The 15,526-nt window shown below is 45.4% G+C and overlaps 1 protein-coding gene across 4 annotated transcripts in view; it reads left to right on the plus strand.

Annotated features, from left to right (window-relative positions):
* The window catches only part of LOC119167287 (sulfotransferase 1B1-like), a 234,606-nt gene that overhangs the window by 175,238 nt on the left and 43,842 nt on the right, over positions 1-15,526 (plus strand). For all 4 annotated transcript variants that reach the window (XM_075866765.1, XM_075866767.1, XM_037418746.2 and 1 more), the window contains one exon: positions 12,057-12,355. In XM_075866765.1, coding sequence (XP_075722880.1) covers positions 12,067-12,355 — 289 coding nt within the window. In that variant the 5' untranslated portion in view covers positions 12,057-12,066. The remainder of the gene's footprint in view (positions 1-12,056; positions 12,356-15,526) is intronic.

Below are 15,526 nucleotides of genomic sequence, written 5' to 3' on the forward strand. Positions count from 1 at the left end.
CCTTTGTACGCTTGTTATTGCTATCTAGCATTCCTTTCAGCTAGACACATCATGAAGGGGGTTCAGGGAGGGGGGTGTAGTAGTGCACCCGTCTTGCCGCTCTAGAGATTACGACGAGACACCCAAAATGCCGTTTCTCCTTGTCCTCGGAGACAGGTATAATGCTGCGTAATCGCATCCTGTCCAGTGTGTTGCGAGATAATCATCTGGAGTAGGCGACACTATTTCGGGTAGGCAAGCGCATTTTCTTCACGCGAGTGCAACGCACTCGCGCTTTGTACTCAGTTCGGTGCGAGTAGCGACGACAGCGCCACCTGTGAGCCTTGAGCGGTTGCGAATGGTCTGCGACACTGAGGCATGCCTCGTAAACTGTGTGCGTAAGTCGTTTCTGTCACTGCAGCGTCCAACGACGCTCGCTAGGGGCAGCCGTAAACTGTGTGCGTAAGTCGTTTCTGTCACTGCAGCTTCCAACGACGCTCGCTAGGGGCAGCTCTGGCGCTAGTGTCTGCTGTTGCGGCGAGTGTAACTGATGCGTGGCACGCATTCGTCGAAACGTCTTTGATTTTTCACAAAGCTATTTATTTTTTTGACATCACATTGCGTTACGAATTCAAGGCGTTCCTAAAACAACCTGCATGGGCGGTATAATAATAATTCGTGTTGGAAACTGTGCGGTTACCTAGAAGTACCTAGGGTAAGCCTATCGAAGTGCAGTGCACGCCTTAGTGGTGTGACGTGCGTGTTAAGGCACTTTATATTGCGCTAACAAAAAATAAGTGAGTGAATTGTCGGGCTTTATGAAAAGTGTATTTGTATGCTGTACGCGAATCGGATGAGAGGTCACCCATGTGCTCACATTTTTTTGAGTCCCCTCTTCCTCCCCATTATATGCCGTCACTTCCACTGAAATAAATCTAGTTAAATGTTGGGCGTTCCGTACCTCTGCATGTCCTGCCCCGTTTCATAATCGCGCAAGCGTTGCTCGTACCTGCTAACGTGGCGTAATTTTGCGGCGCAAAATAAAACATGAACCTTGTGCGACGTGCCCATGGCGATAGCTGAATGGGCGTGGGGCGCGGCTTAGCTGCAGTAAGGGGGTGAGATTCTTAGCCACGGTGACCGCATTTCCATGAATGCCTAATGCAAGGGACACCCATGTGCTTAGACCTAAGTGGACCTTAAGCGAGTCGTTGAAATTAACCGGTACTAGTGAAGGCGATCACTACTTTCTCGGTTTCGAACTCGAAGTTGTTTAGGAGCCGTTTAAGTCTAATCCTGAGAAGGTCATCAAGGGTAACAGATAAAGCGTGGCAGGGCTGGCTGAAAGGTACATGGGCAGATGAAATACGGAAGTTTGTGGGGGTAACGCTGCCACAGCAAGCACGGGATCACGGGAGCAGAGGCCTTTGCCCTGTATTGGGTGCAGTCAGGCTGATGATGATGGTGACCGGCTAAAAGAAAAAGTTTCTCTGTCTAACGTGGCTTGAATCTGCCGGCTAACGTGAGATATCTCAAAACATAATAAACTAATTGGTGGAATTTAGCGTATACCGGAGCCACGGTGTAAATATGAGAGACGCCGTAACGAAGGACTTCGAAAATCTTGAGCACCTGTGGTTCTTTGACGTACACCTAATTTTAAGCACATGTGCTTTCACCTCTATATAAAATGCAGCCACCAAGATTCAATTTCGTGACCTGCGGTTCAGCATATGAGCACCATAGCCACTAGAGCTCCGTGGTAGCTTATATTTTAAAGCGTTAAGCTCTCCGTCTCAGTAAACGCACACAGCACGCTCGCCTACTTAAGTGCGCACTTCACATTCAAGTGTATTTAACATTACGTACAATCTCATTTTTTAAGGTTACTAAACGTCGGCATTGCGTTGCCATGTCTATTTCCCCCATTTTTAAATTTCTTAGTAGTTTATACCATTTATTTCAAGTCAATTATTCATCTTTTTTGCTTCGAGGAGGGTTAAGCTCAGTGCCGCTTGAGTATGTCAGGTATAGACGAAGTGTATCGTTACTTTTCTTTTGTTAACATTTATTTTGACAATAAACTAAGGTTACGATTCTCCGGTGCTGGTTACCGAAATGAAACTCGTTCCAAACTCACCTCCAAAAACACGTGTTGTGTCTTAAAGTTTAATGCCTTTTCCGTTGTCCCAAGTTAAAGATCGTGTCGAGGTTGTAGAGCAAACTTTCATCGACGATCTCTTTTTTCGAACTTCAAAGTGAGACTCTCGAATTCAACAATAAAGCAGTACTGTATGAAGACTTGGCTAATTAGAAGGACGGTACATTTATAAGCAACGCTCCTACTATGGTATAGAATGGGTTGCTCGGAAGTTCATTTTTTTTCTATTTTTCGTGTAAGCCCCGCCGCGGTGGTCTAGTGGCTAAGGTACTCGGCTGGTGACCCGCAATTCGCGGGATCGTATCCCGGCTGCGGCGCCTCCATTTTCGATAGAGGCGAAAATGCTGTAGCCTGTGTGTTCAGAATTCGGGTGCACATTAAAGAACCCCAGCCCTCCACTAAGGCGTCTTTCATTATCATATGGTAATTTTGGGACGTTAAACTCTACATATCAAATAATTATTCTTCGCGTAACCACCGTACTATGCCATGGTATCCGTCTTGCAAAACTATATGGTGGCAGCCTACCCGCCTTACACCTTGTGTTTTCCCCCCTCGGTTGCACCTCAGCCACCGGCTGTCTCACCATCCTTCACATTTTGTTTTGCTTCTGTCGCCGTCAGCGACTCGGACGCATATTCGAAAATGTGCTTCTCTGAGTTGTGATGCATATTGACGCCGGTGCGATGCTTGGGTTTATTGCCCCAAGCAGCAACCCATCAGACAGCGTTGGAGTATATGTGCAAAATATATGCTGACTTAATGCACATAATCACAGATGGCTCTACAACACAATGTCGATCGTCATACGGAATCTCCGTGCCCTCTACAGGAAAATTCGTTGCGCTTCACCTAGAGAGAGCGACATCTTCGACGACTGCAGAGTTATGTGGAGTTAGGCAGGCTCTAATGATTATTTTATACAACAGCAGCCAGAAAGATGGGCTCTATTTACAGATAATTAAGCAGTTCTTCAAATTATGTGGGACAGGCCTATAAGTGAGAATCAACAACTTTTAACATCTGATATCGCCTATATATCTTCGTCACAAGGCTAAGGCTGCTGGACACAGCATTACACTTCAATGAATACCTGGTTATGCTGGTCTTTCGGGAAACGAAAAAGCTAATGAAGCTGCATGAAATTGACTTCCATTCAGAAATTTCAGACGGATACTTTTTTTACAAAAGCCGACGCTTGGAACATCGCGAAAAAAATATGCCTAGCAAGAGAAAGACTACTTTTGGAATTCGCTACTTCAAAACGATAGCTTTCTATATTGTATTGACCCAACACTGATTGTGCAACTCTCCCACTCATTCTCTCGCCACATAGAGACGTTATATCGTCGTCTTCGGCTGAACCTGGCATACACGAACAGCTACATGTACCGCATAGGGCGCACCACAAGTCCGTGTTGTGATAACTGTGGCAGCATAGAAACAGTGCAGCACATACTACTAGAATGCCCCGCGCACCTCTATGAGAGGCAATTGTTCGAACAAGAAATGGACGTGATCTGACACGAATAATAAACGCTGCGCAATATATATTAGGTCCTGTGCGCGGACCTACTAAACATCGTCGGGTCATACTGTCATTGATCAATTACCTATCCGATATCGGTCGCCTAGGAAGGCTGTCATAATACGACATCTTGCATAGGAAAGCCTTGGTTTACCTGATACCATAATGTAAATAGTTTTATCAGGTTCACTAGGTCAGAACTTTTTTTTCATGTCTTTCTTTTCTCTCTGCTGAAATCTCTCAGTCCCCTTCCTCATCCCTATACAGAGTAGCATGTCAGTGATATATGGATGCCGGCTAAAATCTGTTTTTTTTTCTAATAGTTTCTCTCACTCTCTTTACTGCAAGCTTTCGTATACCAGCTTCGGGGGAGGGTTTAGTGATTACGGTACTCAGTTGCTGATCTGAACGTTGCCAGTTCGGTCTCGAACAAGGCGGTCACATTTCGGCGGAGTTCAAAATGCTCGAGGCATGTGTGCATGGTTGCTTTAAATACTAGCCCGTAACGTAGGCGACGACTAAACAAGACACGGACATGTCGACAAGTCGCGTGCGTGAATATACGCGCGCGTTAAAGGATCCCAGGTGGCCACATCATGATTACCAGAGCCCTCCACTATAGGACGTCGCTTCTAATCATGATGTGGTTTTGGGACGTCAAACCCCTGATATTATTGTATTATTAAGCCTTACAGACAATTTTAGATAAGATATGTGGGTGCCGCTACCTTGGGCATTTAAACAAGTGTTTTATACCTATTCCTTTAGATCTCGAATGGACGTGTCCCGAAACGTCAAACAGCCCCAACCCAACAGTCTTCATGCGTATATGGGCGTATAACGTGTAACACTTTTAGTAAAGCTCTGAAAGATACAAAGTAGCGTCATCTAGGCGAAGCTTTGAACATAAACTCGCGTGAGGTGATGCGATACCATGACCTCACGTGCGTGCGCAAAGGTTCTTTTGTTTGTGCCAGACTGTCTGTGTTAGGGTTTTCTTGTTCCTAAAAAGAGATATTGAGGAAAACGGCGAAGCCACACATTGCCTTATATTTCTGGTTATGAAGCAATAACCACTGCTTAGAGATATTAAAACGGTGTGTCAATAATTTCATTTTACTGTATATTACTCGCTTATAATAAGTACGCCAGTACTTCGGTTCTCGTAAGCGGCATGTCAGTGCCCACAGTTTGAACGAGCCCTTTTGCACCTCTGGTCCGCTGTTAGCTAAAGGATTAACATGCAGGTGGCTGAATGACGATCCTAGCTAAATGACGAAATGTTATGGCTCATTATAAAGTTTATAATTGTCTTCAACGTCTCATCGATGCATGGATCGCCATAATAGTCATGTCATTTTGCAATAAACATGTCACAAGAATCTTCCAGAACTTTACACTTTTGCTTGTTAATCCTATGACGTGTATCAGTATTACGCACTATTTTAATGTCTGCAACAAACATCTGTTGTTCGAACAACATATTGTGCGTGTGTGTGGGGGGGGGGGGGACGTATGTATGTGTGCGGGATTGGGTGCGTGCGCGTGATATACGATTCAATAAAACTGTTCCGCTTTTTATTCCATAATCACTTGCAACAAAGTATTGTATACGGCTCTGAAAATTGTTTTATTGCATAATCGCTCGCAAAGAATACCATTGTGTTGTGCACTTTTGTATTGTTGTTCTTTAGTATTGATCAACCGATCAACATTTTCCCACTTCCTCGCCCTCCCCCCTTTTTTGTTCTCTTTTTTTTCGTCCATCGTCATTTATTGTGCCACCGACCTCCACTTGGCACTGACGCGCAGTTTGTGCGGAGTGCAGAGATCGATTGCTGGACGAGCGCAGGTGACCGCGAGACCCGATTCCGAACGACCTGCTTCACAACTCCACCCTCCCTCTTTCTCTCAGCCCCTGCTTTCCCCTTCATCCTTAACTTCGCTTCCACGGCCGCAGAAACATTTGCGAGCTCACATTTTGTGGAAAGCAGATCAGCCATCGAATCTTATGCGAACTATGTAATACTCGGGCACCTCAGCATCATAGTTCTTTTTTTTATTTCTGTATTGACCTAATTTATAGTTTAGCTACTTTTTGAAGTTGACACGAATCCAAGCGGCGCGAGTGTCCGTCGTGACTTTTAGGCTCATGTGGGCATGACGGAATGTTCATTTATTTGCCTCGACTTCGTTCCCTCTGAATTACGAATTCGAGAATGAACTATATTTGTCAAAATGGCGCGGCATAGATGAGTAACAGTTAACGATAATGGATATTTTTCAGGTCCGAACAGCGCCTCCAGTGGAGATCGCCGAAGTCAAAACTGGCGGGTCAGCGGCCTTCGTTGATGTCAATCGAAAATCTCTGGGGTCTGGTATTTTTCGCAAGATTTTGCAAATTTCGCCACTTGGTGACCCCCCTAAAAAAACATGGAGTGCGTGACGTCACTACCACTCAGCGTGCGCAGGCTAGTTTGCTGAAAGAGGCCCATTCTGTGTGTGTGCACTGTCCTTTAATTTTCTGCGTCTCTGCCGTTCTATTCTCTATAGTCTCTGGTTAGCAATGCACCAACTTTTTGTCCTTAAGAGAAATTGTTACCTACTAGCAGAAATGGCTGTTTTGCTACACCTGCGTCACATCTTTCGTCTGTACATGCTGATTAAGCGATGTTAACAAAGCAGCTGAAAGGCCGCTGTGGTGGCGTAGCGGTTACGGCTCTCGGCTGCTGAGCCGAAGGTAGCAGGCTCCATCCCTGTTGCGGTGGTCATATCTTCATGGAGGTTTTGAGATGTCGGGGCACGTTAAGAAACACCAGATAGTCAAAGTTTCCACAACCTTCCACCATGGCACGCCCCACCATCATACCGGGGTTCTGGAACGTAAAAACCCGGATAATATAGTTGGAGTGGCAAGAATGTCTCAAACCAAATGCGCTACACGGGCTTCTAGCGTATCGCTTCCATTGAACGGCCGAGATTGAAACTGCGACACTCGAGTCACCAGCCGAGCACTTAGAAAAAACACGTCACCTGTATACATTTGACTCGTCCATTAGCTCAACAGCGTCTGCTGACGGGCTAGTTAGCGTGTAGCCGCACCTTCGTTTTTAATCATAGGCGCAGAATGAGCACAAAGGACAAATAGTGCACACGGGTGTGCTTGTCTGTGTTTCTTCCTGGACCTTCATCTGTTCCGCGTGCGGATGGCCTTCCTGCGGTCTCCACTGACCAGGTCACACGTACTCTCGCGCAGGGCAGCTGCGGATGTCTGTGGCAGGTAAACACACTTAGCCTTAGCTATGACTATTAGTTACGCTCTGTTAAATCTTGCCGTGAGCACCTAAGTGCCAGCTTATGTAATGCAGCCGATTGTGCAAGCATGACACGGCCAGTGCAAACAATACACGCAACACGAGGAAGTACACTGGAATCGCAGTTCTCTGGGTCGGAACTCGGCTATATATGGCTTTTGTGGCAGACCGATACTGAAGCTGAACTGTTGTTTGTATTCGTGTCTTAAATCTTCACCTGGAAACCTAAGCGCGAACACCGGGCCACGACTTGCGTAACTTTCAATGTGATGTCCACTTTCTCTTCCTTGCAACTTTTTCGCCGTCCCTGGAATCGGGAGCGCGGGGCGGCGCGCTTTCTGTTCCACCTGGCCAATCAATGGTGACCCGTCAGCGGCGGTACTTTCCCTTCGTCTCCTCTCTCTCCCAATCGGTACCAGACAGCGAACTGCACCCTCACCCTCTCTGATCTACCTTCCCGGGCTGCTCGCGGGAATGAAGGAAATAGAGAAAGAGAGGCGAGACCCGGCCGGCTCTGTCGCGGCTAGAACGGTCGGGCCGGCACAAGACCCAGTTTTCCCTTCTCCCCAATGTTCCCGTCTCTCCCATCGCTCAAAGCAGTGCCGGTGTCTTCTTCTTACCGCCGACCTTTCTTCCCCTTTTCGACCTGCCTCCTCGCCCCTGTCCCGAATCGGGCCGGCTGTCCCCACCGGTTCTCCAGTATGTGCACCGCCGACGCCGCCTTCCGCACGTGCCTTCTTTTCAGTCCGCATGCGCGTTCGATGGTGAATTCTGGCCGCGTTCGGAAGTATCATCTCTAGTGCCTGCGTGCAGTGCGTGCTGTCACCGCGCGCTGCACGTCCATCCTATGTTGTGAAAAATTTGTGAAAAACTTCGTGAATGCCTTCGTGAAAGACTTGGGAAGGAGGTGAGAGCCCTTGTGATCTGCTACGGTTGCTAGAGGCGTCTTCGCGGCTACGCCTCACCAGTGATTTGTAGCACGTGATTTTCCCGACTGCCCCTAGAGTAAAAAAAAAAACGCGGATTTGTTACGTAATTCGGGTGAAGTTTTGTTTTGTTTTTCTGTATGATTAGTGGCCCAGCATATGATTCTTCAAGTCACACCCTGCTACTCTGCTGAAACATTCCTTATGGCTTTGCAATGACTCCGCATGTCTTGGTACGTAGTACATATAATGTTCATAAATTTTCTGTAGATTTGGCATATTCCGTAAGAATCCTACAGGAACGTTAGGTATTCAGAACTTTTGATTTGGGTAGTGAGCCATAAATGTTTTCCTTAGCGATGAATGATCTCTTACCCACGTTATATAGACCATATAGATTACCATGAAGCAGCGTGGCCTCGTACTTATAATTCCCTTGCCACCCGCCTGAGATTGAATTCACAACGCCATTTGCTCGAAACTGACGTTATTTGAACAGACATCTGCCTACTTTGGGGGTGTCCACCACGCAGACTGGCTGAAATATTCTCTCTCAGACCATTACAGAGTAAGAGTTTGTGGTGTATCCGGGCCCCGTATGAGCGCTTACAAAGAAACATTCTGGTGCTGGAAGTTATCGTAAGACCAAATCGCAACCAACCGCGATGCCGGACAAATCATTAACGGAGGTAGCCGGCCCATAGGCGGTTACCACCGCTATCGCAACCAACCGTCGATGCCTATGATTCTATAGCCTCCGTTAGTTCAACGTTCCTAGCATTATGTCATCACGAAAGCAAAGCCGCAGGTTGACGTCCAAGCCTCAGAAGTGCACAATAGGGCAACATAGGCAATATGCTAGAACTTGTTCGTAAAGAGCTCTGAACGGAAGTATATAGTGACTCATGGTTAAACACTAAATCCCTTTCGACCGATAACACATATGTTTACGAATTTTACTTTTGGCTATTTCGCAAAAGTGTTCTTTTTAAAATAGAAATGAACTATCGAAGTATCAGTTCTTTGGGCCTTATTGGTCAAGTGACTCTGCCAAAACGTTAGTCTTTTTAGCCTTTAGCTGTTTTAAACACAGTGCAGTCTATCCTTGGGGATGCATATTCAGGCCCAAACAGACGCCTCTGAAATCCATTGCATCATAAGTAGCAGGTACGTGAGATTGAGTTCAATCTCACGTACCCCCTCTTTCCTAAAAAAAAGAGAAAAGATAGTACCAAACGTGCTCCTTAAGTACTAAACGGGCTCCTTTAGCCTTCTCTTTCCCTCTACTGAAACTTTGAACTGGATCACAAACTAACGGGCAATTTTTGATGATTGTTTAGAAGGACAACTGAAACAATTTCCCACCTGTGCTCTTTTAAAAGTCGCAGTGTTTATCTATCGCTCGCGAGTATTTTATTCGCACCTTATGCATCTTATTAAGCAAGGCTCCCTCAAGTACCACCGCCATAATCTCTTCTTGGCTGTGCAAAACGAAAAAATCTTGATTTGCAAAAATGAACCTCCAAGACGGTGACTTCGCGTGCGTTAGCCTTTGTACAAATAAAATACTGCTCTACAGTTACTGGGAGAACAAGAGGTCAGAGAGGACACGCTTTAAGAAGTACATTTGTCAAGCGTGTACCTTCTCTAACTTCTTTTGTTCCAGTAATTGTAGCGCAGTGCTTTATTCGTACAAAACCAACTAGTCCAATACCTCACTTAGTTTTGTACTTCCGTGCCACAGTACATAAAGGAGGTTCCCCCACCTCTCTTGGTTGGTTGGGCAACTCGATAGAGACCTTCAATTGTCAGTGCTGTTGTTGGAGACGTAGCCATTGTTATGATGTTGAACTCTTGAAACTATTGTCACACGTGCCTGCACGAGCGGTGCTATCGACTGCCTAATTCATTCTTCTGGCAGCCGCATTTCAATCAGCGCACCTAAAAGGAAGAAAACAAAGCACTCCTGTGTTTGGGTACCTACGAAACTTATATAATAAGGGCTGGCATTATACCCGAACACGAATTCACGTTTACTGCGGATTCGTGATTCACTAGGGTGATTCATTGCGTGGTCGTTCGTGACACTTATGCAGTTTTGCAATAGGTAAAAGAAAATTCTGTGAGACAAGTAGCCTTACAAGTTCCATATTAATTGACACCTTTCGTGTCAAAGAATATCCGATCTTTGTAGAGCGCAGTAGATGTCTACATCTATGACGTCGTGACATTCGGTGGAGGTATTACAAGATGGCGTCAATGGCCACATTTTTCTGCGCATTTTCTAGCGTCTCCTGACGGTAATAAGGCGTGGTGGTTTTGGTATTGTGTAAAAGTAATTTACTAAAACGTGAATAATATTTCATCTTTTTAGTATCGCTTCCTTTAGTGTCTTGATAATCAAGAAAGCCTGAAGACCTGAAGTGACATGTTTTCATCTTTTTCGCGTTAAGACGTCCTTTGCAATCATTACCGTTTTGTGTGTATATCTTTGACTCGTTTTTGCGAAAATAATCATTTGAAAGTGCGCGTGATCATCATGTTCTCTTTGATAGTCTTTCGTTCCTTTCATTTTGCGTGCTCCGATTTCGGTGCACGTTAAAGAACCCTAGGTAGTCGAAATTTACGGAGTCCTCCACTACGGTTTCTCTCCTAATCATATGGTGGTTTTTGGACGTTAAACCCTACGCATCAATCAATCAATCAATCACTCTGCGCGATCGAGTTAATTTTTTTTATTTCGGAAGCGAACTTACTCTATCCCACAAACCTCCTGTGTACAGAAACGGCTCAGGGTGAACGCGACGCTCAGGAAATGTTGCTGTGACATTTTGCTTTGGTATTAAGTTCAATTTTTTCATAGCGACACCGACAAGAGCTTAACCTAGCGACATCGACAAGAGCTTAACGTCAGTGTACAGTAATAAATCTCGTGACTTCATGCTGCAGTCTGGCTAGTTCTGATGGCGTCGGGTACCGAAACTTCCAAGGTGGCCACTTGTGCGTCACCAATACATTCAAAATGACCGCTTGTGTGCAAAAATGTCGCGATGTCTTGCGCAAGCACGCGACGAGAAGCTCACATCGTGGTGTGACGTCAACATAGGTCGGCAAACTCACTCATAAGTCGACTCACTCAGACTCAGATCGAGTCATGAGTCTAGAGTATGAGGGAGTCCGGTTGAAGGAAAATTTTGTGAGTGCGATTCAAAGTGAGTTTAGCTCAGGGAAAGTTTGGTGAGTGTGAGTCCCAGTGAAGCCAAAGCGCATGTGCACTTCCAGAGTGAAGAGTTCCGCATTCTTTTGCCGACCCAATACCCTATCTAGTCATATTCAGCATTACTATCAGCCTTATCTAGGGATCCACGTTTATACTTACGTCCACTGACTGCTCTTCCAAAGCCATGTCGTTCATGCCCTATTTTAATATCGCTATTTGTTGATCGAGGGCGTCAATTATGTAAGGTCAGAACACCTTCCCCACAAGCACATTTAGTAAGATATTATATATCTTGCGTTGTTATCTTTTCCAAAAAATAACCTCACTAATTTCGACGCACGCGGAGCCCCGTTTCGAAGATACAATGTCAAACGGTGCCTAGAACAGCACCGATTACTTCAGATATTGGTGTTGCAAGGTATTCACATCAAGGTAAAAAAAACAAATTCTAGGCTAACGGACTCATGAGCCGACTCACTGGGACTCACTGCGACTCAGGTCGAGCTGTGAGTTTGAGTCCGAGTGAGTCTAGTCGAGGAAAAGCTTCATGAGTGTGAGCCCGAGTGAGTCCGGCTCAGGAAAACTTTGGCGATTCGAAATCTGATTCAGTTCAAAAATCGAAATACATGTCATGTGTTAGTCAGAGTGAGCTCCGCAAGCTTTGCGGATCTATAGACGTCAGGATACCGTAGGAACCAAGACTATATTTTAAAACAGTGTAATTACTTTTCAGAGCGCACTCGCACTTAACACCACGTTCTCCAGGTTCTTCGGAGTTTGGCCCTTCATTTCTCGCAAAAAAAAGAGAGAACAAAATTCTCGTGTCAATATTCTTTCAAGTTGCAGCTCTTGCTGATTATGTCTCAGCAAATTGAGCAGAAACAGGACAGGTTATAGCTTAACCTGCTCTCTCTTTCTCCCTGTGCAGACTGCTGACCATGATATCACTCAAGTTCCTGTACAGCAGTCCTCTGGGTGCCCTGTTGACGGGTGCCGGGCGCAGCGGCAAGTGCCCCGAGAACGACGACCAGGTGCTGCCGGCTGAGAGGGACCCCGCGGTGGCTGGAGACCCCGCCTGGTCTTCGTACGCCGCCTCCATACCGCGCGCGCAGAGCTACAAGGGCGTCCTGCTGCAAGGCTACCTGCTCCACCCGCACGTCATCCGGGGCCTGGCCGACTTCAAGATACGAAACGACGATGTCTTCATCGTCACCTACCCGAAGTCTGGTGAGCGCCTGGTGTGACCTCTTACCTCACGGTCCTCGCACGCAGTGGCACCGAAAGTCATATCTGTAAATAACCTATATATACAGCCGCAGTTGGCGACAGACTGTGAATAAATGCCTGTCTGCCTGTAGGACTGCAGCATGCCTGTCATTATTATGTACGAAAGAACCGTGCTAGGCAAGTTTCCTAGCCACCATAGGCTCAGATAAAATCCAACTGGTATAGAGCAGCGATGGTGGTTAAAACTTATTCATTTACAGGAGATTTGCTGCATATATACGAGTAATTAGAGTACCTTGGCTTGCAGTGGGGGGGGGGGGGAGGGGGCTTAGTCCGAGGCGCATGGCTGTCGACACTGTTGTTGATCGTGGCTTCTAAGAACCGCACGTTAGCTACAGGCTTCCGTTCATGCTTAAACTATAGCATAAGGGCCTAGAACGCACTGTAAAAATGTTTGTATCAAAACTGTGACAGTCTTTACATATATGAGCAGAAAGTGGCAGTTGGGCAGCCGGCTGGGCGCTCTGGACAAGTGTGGTTTCATCTGTACCTTTTCAATGCTAATTAAAGCACTACACATTTATTAGGTAAAAAGTCGTGACCCCTACTTGATATAATACCCTTTTCTGAGCACTGATGTAAAAATATTTGCTGAAATTTAACACAAAGTGCACGCTTACAGATCGGAAAACAGTGAAGCAAACATTAGTCTGCATGGGAGCATCACACTCCTGGAAGTTATCAAAGACGCTGGAGGTCACAAAATGTACTCGTGTGGGTTCTCTCCAAAAACGTTAGAGTTAGAAATACAGGCCAACGGGACGGCTTTATGCTCTCCCATAGTATACAGAGTACCTAGTACTCTAAATCGTTAACCACTTTTTCTAAACAAATATTAGCAGTTGTTTAGCCTTCTCAAGTGTGACACCCACAAGACGGCTTTAGGCTCTCCAATAGTAGAGTGCCTAGTAATCTAAATCGTTAACAACTTTTCAAAACACACAATTCTCTTCAGGAAGAACAGAGACGGCTGTGGGTACAATTACATTTATTTCATTACGATATCCGTTTACATTGACCCTCATATATAGAAGCGCTTTCTGACTTGAACTTGACTTGCCATCGCCTCAAGGCAGCGCGTTTGAAATGTTTTTATGCTGCTGTGACATTGCCTAAATATAACACGTTTAATGGGCTTTTGTGCTGCATTGAAGATGCTGGCAAGTCAAGTTCAAGTCAAAGAGTGCCTCTGAATATGGGAGTTTTTGTCAGGTTACAATTATAAACTCAAGTGTAATCTTAGGTTGTAATTGACTATAATAAAGACCCATTATAAGACAAACCTTCAGTGGTACGCTGTGAAAAAAGAGGCTTTTTAAACGAAAGGTGCAGACAGAATGTTACAAAAGAAAGTGACATTCATGACAGTGAATGAACAATTCAGAAACGGGAAGTTAGTAGCAACTAATAGCTGGGCTAATTAGTATGTATCTATATTTTAACTTCTTTTGTACTGTGCTATAAACATGTTTGTTTCTTTCTTCTCCCTGTGTTCTGTGCGCACTAAAAGAAGTTTCAAGATGGATAGTAGCAATTATTCAACGTTTCCAAAGAATGCTTGAACCTTGCTATCAGTGCGTTCTCGTTGTGCATAAATGATTAGTATATCAGATTGTCTTCAGAATCGGCTATGAAGTATGAAAGAATACGAAAGTAGTGGAAATGACAGCCGGTAACATTTGTGTATTGCAATAAAAAAAAAAGGCTGCCGTGCCCTTGGTGGTTGCGTGGTGCTTCTGCCATTGCTTCTAAGCTCAACAGAAAAGCACCCTTGCCGTTCTCTGCATTCCGTCGTTTTTTGTTTGTTTTTTTTGCGACATTGTTGCTGTTTTGGGTGAAGGAGTCACTTTTGCGCGTACCACACACACACACACACACGCACACGCACGCACGCACGCACGCACGCACGCACACACACGCGCACACACACGCGCGCACACGCACACGCACACACGCACACACACACACAATTCATCAGAGCTTACAATGCAACTAAACAATGGGGCAGCCACTTTTGCGGCAAGAGTGCAATTTCAGGGAGAAGGATTATTAGCTTTCCCTGACAGGTCGGGGGCGGCTGCTGCTAGATAGGCCAGTATCTGGGTGGATATCTGGCGAAGCCTATTCTCGCTTGTCTTTTTTTTATTGTTTTTTTATCACGTTTCATTTCTCAATTACGGCGCGTAGAGTTTAAATGCCGCAACGTGTGCGTAATCCCTGTGCATACGCTCTTTTTTGCCGTTCTTCTTTGAACGGGCGTCGTTAAAATCGCCTTCTATAGGGTTGCACAGTTTTCTAAGCATCTCACCGCACTGCTGGTCCATGAAACCTTCTTTTACCATCTTGTCACAGCCTGTGAATTTTCTATGACATAAACATACAACAATTGCGCGAGAATCAAATGAAGACCTCTGCGGTGGATGAGAATCAACATGCACGAGATGTTGTGTTGACCAGGCAGTTTAATAGTAGTGTAAGCGTACGAAAAGGAAAACAAGAAAAATAAAAAAAACAAATAGGCAGTTTTAGGACAGCGCAGGCAAAAATTTTATGTTAGCTTTTGTCACCACTGCTCATGCGTTGTATGCTGACTTTTTGCGGGCTCCCGTAAACTCCCAAAACTAGCGGGCGACTGCAACGAACGCTTACTTAGCGCACGCTATTCTAAACACCCCATTGACTATACCCACTTAAAGCTTACATTTGTATATTTCTAATTCTACTTCGGACTTCGATCCTTGAATTTTCTTTTTCTTGTTTTTGAGATGATACAGTAGTTGCAGTAATATGATGATGACCCTAAGGTCGCGGGTTTGATTCCGACCGGGACGGTCGCGTTTCGATAGAAGCAAAGTGCTGGAGGTCCACGTGCTTTTCATTTTAGGCGGATTTTAACGAAGACAGGATATCCTAAATTTCCGGAGCCCTCTACCTCGTATTCATATCGGGGTTTGAACACTTGAAATCGAAGACAATATTAACATTAATAAGGTTCTTTCTTCCTCATGCGGAGGAGGCGATGCATCAGTCGTGAGCCGTATCGCGAATATTGTTTTATGATGGAGAATACGTGTAGAAAACAAACATTGTGCGCATAAACGTGGTGCTGCG

The sequence above is a fragment of the Rhipicephalus microplus genome, chromosome 6 (genome assembly GCF_043290135.1).
Source record: "Rhipicephalus microplus isolate Deutch F79 chromosome 6, USDA_Rmic, whole genome shotgun sequence".
NCBI lineage: Eukaryota > Metazoa > Arthropoda > Arachnida > Ixodida > Ixodidae > Rhipicephalus > Rhipicephalus microplus.